The 3923-nt window shown below is 43.4% G+C and overlaps 1 protein-coding gene across 1 annotated transcript; it reads right to left on the bottom strand.

Moving 5' to 3' along the window:
* Window positions 1-1101: 1101 nt before the first annotated feature.
* On the bottom strand, window positions 1102-2252 carry LOC121855601 (cuticle protein AMP4-like). Its single transcript, XM_042350652.1, has 3 exons — window positions 2186-2252; window positions 1854-2059; window positions 1102-1457 (listed from the first exon to the last, which is right to left on the bottom strand). Exons 1-3 carry the CDS (start codon window positions 2192-2194, stop codon window positions 1274-1276), a joined length of 399 nt encoding a protein of 132 aa, XP_042206586.1. The 5' UTR covers window positions 2195-2252; the 3' UTR covers window positions 1102-1273.
* Window positions 2253-3923: the final 1671 nt, after the last annotated feature.

The raw sequence follows: 3923 nt of genomic DNA, 5'->3' as shown, positions 1-3923 counted from the left end.
GTTTGGGACACCTGGCTGTGTTGTATAACATTTACATTTTATTAATTCAAAACATTTTAATTTGTATTTTGAGGCAAAAACCTTTTATACGGGCGTGTTGTCATCCGGTCATCTCTTCCTCTGTCGGGTTATATAGAGTGTCCTTGTGCGTGTGTTATCTTCTAGCTCCTTCTACACACACGCACACACACATACACACACACACACACACACACACACTACATAGAACCTTCACCTTATTAACCATGAATTAACTATCTTTATTTATCATAGCTGCAGCTAATACACTGAGTTACAGGACCAACCGTGATACACTGAGTTACAGACCAAGTGATACACCAACCGTGATACACTGAGTTACAGGACCAACCGTGATACACTGAGTTACAGGACCAACCGTGATACACTGAGTTACAGGACCAACCGTGATACACTGAGTTACAGGACCAACCGTGATACACTGAGTTACAGGACCAACCGTGATACACTGAGTTACAGGACCAACCGTGATACACTGAGTTACAGGACCAACCGTGATACACTGAGTTACAGGACCAACCGTGATACACTGAGTTACAGGACCAACCGTGATACACTGAGTGACAGGACCAACCGTGATACACTGAGTTACAGGACCAACCGTGATACACTGAGTTACAGGATCAACCGTGATACACTGAGTTACAGGATCAACCGTGATACTGAGCAGCTACTAAAGGTGTGAACTCTGGGTGTCGTATAGTCTTCTTGTTGTTGGATCTGAAAATGTTTGTACAAAATATGTGTTTCCTTAGTAAGTATTTATGTAGAAATTGGAAGTTGTGGTCTTATAAAAGTCTGGAACTGTAGACTAAAGGAGAGAGAGAGAGAGAGAGAGAGTGTGTGTGTGTGTCGGTGTGTGTGTGTGTGTGTGTGTGTGTGTGTATGTGTGTGTGTGTGTGTGTGTGTGTGTGTATACTATAGAAAAGAATCATGTGCTCATTCTCACTCTGTCATTTTTTACACAATCCCTTTTAACGCACCGGAAAAAAAAAATTTATCAGCTAAAAATCATTGTAAGTTTATTTGTTTTTGGTCTCTTGTGCTGAATAAAAATAATTCTTTTGATTCCTAGGATTTTTATTTACAATCAACAAGACATTTATTCATAAATTAAAATATAAATAATGTCATTAATCAGACATCACTGACAAATGCTTCATTACATCATTCTTTAGAAAAATTTAAGAGTTAGGAGAGTTCAGATACAGGGACAGATTTTTTCTAGACACTTCTAATTGTCCTCTTCAGCCTTGCGTTTATTCTCTTCTTCAGCGAAGGCGATCTGGTCGAGGACGAACTGGGGGATGGGGTGGGGGAAGGCGGGGGCCACGGGCAGCAGGTCGGACTGGGGCTGGAAACCGTTCTCGTCAGCCACGAACTGGACTGACGCTACACTGCCGTCCTCCTGGAGGTAGCTGAGAACAGATATTATCATTAAATATCAAAATATCATCAGTAGTGGTAATGTGTAGTAAGACTTTTATCAATAAAGGGAGGCGATTATTAATGCTCGTGTATAGACGTCAATACAGTACAGTACTACTCCTTGTACACTGAGTTCGTGGCTCACCTGTTAGCTGTTTCGACTATTGCCATCTGGCTGGTGAACGACATATAAAGATATAAAGAGAGACGCCTCAGTTTCTTTATGTACGTGATGAGATACTGTATGGCTAAACACTTATTTTTCAACTTTTTTCTTAGGTCACCAGCCAAACTGTGTGTAGGGGACCACACTTAGGTAATATAAACAAGAACAATATCAACTAAATTCAGGTTTACAAACTCTGCCAAGTGATGAACTGACTCACCTCCAAGAGCCGATCATGTTGGAGCCTCCTGTGGCTCCCTGAGACCCAGAAAACTGGAACTGGATGCCGTTCTCTGCCTCAAAGTCGGAGCTGTGGGCACCGAACTCGTCGGGGTTGACCTGTTGGCTGCGGAGGATGGCGACGGGCAGGGGGACGGGGGCCAGTTTGTCGGCCAGTGCCACAGCAACCACAGCGAGGATCACAGCCTGGAACAGATAATGTCTATATAACTTAAATGTTCCAAGAATATTATCACCAGGACATTATAAGTGAATTCTCTGAGTAGTTAAACACTATCGTCAGTTCTACAGCTTCACATCTGACCAACTCACAGTCTTCATGTTGTCAAGTTGTGAGTACTTGTGTGTTGGGAGAAGGTGAAGCTGGAGTCTTATATATGGCTGGTGAGGTCGTCGAGGCGAGGTCAAGTGGACACAGGCTGGGAAGGTTGCCCCGTGTCCTGCTGACCTACACACATTCAACACTAAGCTAGACCGGTCCACGCCCAGCCTCTATCGCTTAATCGCTCTTTTTGGCGTATATGATTTGGCCTTCACGAATATTGACTTAAAACCATCACAGTTTTGATTATTTCTCTCTCTCTCTGTCTGTCTGTCTGTCTGTCTGTTTGTCTATATCGAAATGTATAATAAATCGACCTCAGGGAGACCAAAATATTATCCGAACAAAAAAAAAAAACACAGTCATTATCACACTTCTTGCTTCTAAATCACTCTGTGTGTGAGAGACGATGAGCCTGACAGCTTCTTGGTCCTGAACAATGAAAGGCGACACAGCACACGACCGGGACATAATGGATAAGGAGGAAAATAACACGAAAAGGGTTTAGACGTGGTGGAAACTTTCTCAACCAAACTTTAAGCCTACCAAATCCTTTATAGAGTGTGATGGCGAGATAACAGAGGGTTGGATTAAAAGGCTGATGCAACACACGCAAAAAAGCGCTAAAGGGCGTGGCTATGACACCAACAGGATCGTAAGAAAGAGACTATCACTTAAAGGTCGTTCTTCGTGTGTAAAGATCTCTGTAATGGAGTGGGGTGAAGTTCATAAAGATTCTGATAAGTAAAGGCTACAGAAGGAGGGAGAGTGACACCAGCAGGAGTGACAGGAGGTGAAATGTACTCAAGTGTTCTTTCTCGGGTCTCCTTCAGGGGCTAAGATGAAGCTCTTCTACTCTAAATATTATAGGGAAGTCAGAAAGCCTGGTAAGCGTATGTAAGTCTAGGGAACACACACACCATTTATTCCCCTGTTCATCTGTGTTACCAAGGATACGAGACGGAGGAACCTAACTGAACATTCTGGTTAAAGTTTGTCCTTCAAGTCCACACACTCGAGGGGGAGAGGAGGAACACCGACGCCTTAGGAAGAACAGTTCCCTCCAACCCCACGCTGAGACACTGCCAGTAGAAAGTATGTGACAGTGACGCTGAGACACTGTGACAGAAACAAGTCCGTGGTGGTCGTGTTCCTTCTGAAGGGGGGAGAGAGAGAGAGAGAGGGGGGGGCCTTTACCCTTAGAGTGAGAGATAACATCAGACGGTCAGACAGATAAGCCTAGACCCCTAAGAACAAACAAGTCTGAACCGCAACCAAAGTGAATATAAACAGATAAGCCAACACCACCACATAAAAACTCTGCCAAAACTCATAAAAAAAATCACGATCTTGTGTTTGTTTTGACCTTTTCCAACATATCGCGCCTCTATGGTAATATTACATTACTTTCCATGATTTAACGGAACTTACCAAAGTTAAGCAGCGTTCCAAGTGTGTGTGTGTGTGTGTGTGTGTGTGTGTGTGTGTGTGTGTGTGTGTGTGTGTGTGTCGCCAGGATGTTCAGAAATTAAACCAACTAACCACGCACTGTGGAATTCAGGATTTCATTCCGCGTTGCTGATGATATTCTGCCTCCTACCTCGCCCGCCTGAAGGTCAAGTTGTGTTCTGAAGCTGAGAACATTAATGTATAATATCGTGACCTCTCCTGTATGCCGTAGCCCGTTCAGAAAGGCATTAATTTGGTATAGCTATATTTACTTGTTAA

Source organism: Homarus americanus, unplaced genomic scaffold, assembly GCF_018991925.1.
Source record: "Homarus americanus isolate GMGI-L3 unplaced genomic scaffold, GMGI_Hamer_2.0 scaffold1024, whole genome shotgun sequence".
NCBI lineage: Eukaryota > Metazoa > Arthropoda > Malacostraca > Decapoda > Nephropidae > Homarus > Homarus americanus.
Note: the sequence above shows the minus strand (reverse complement) of the source record. Positions and strands in the feature narration are given on the sequence as shown.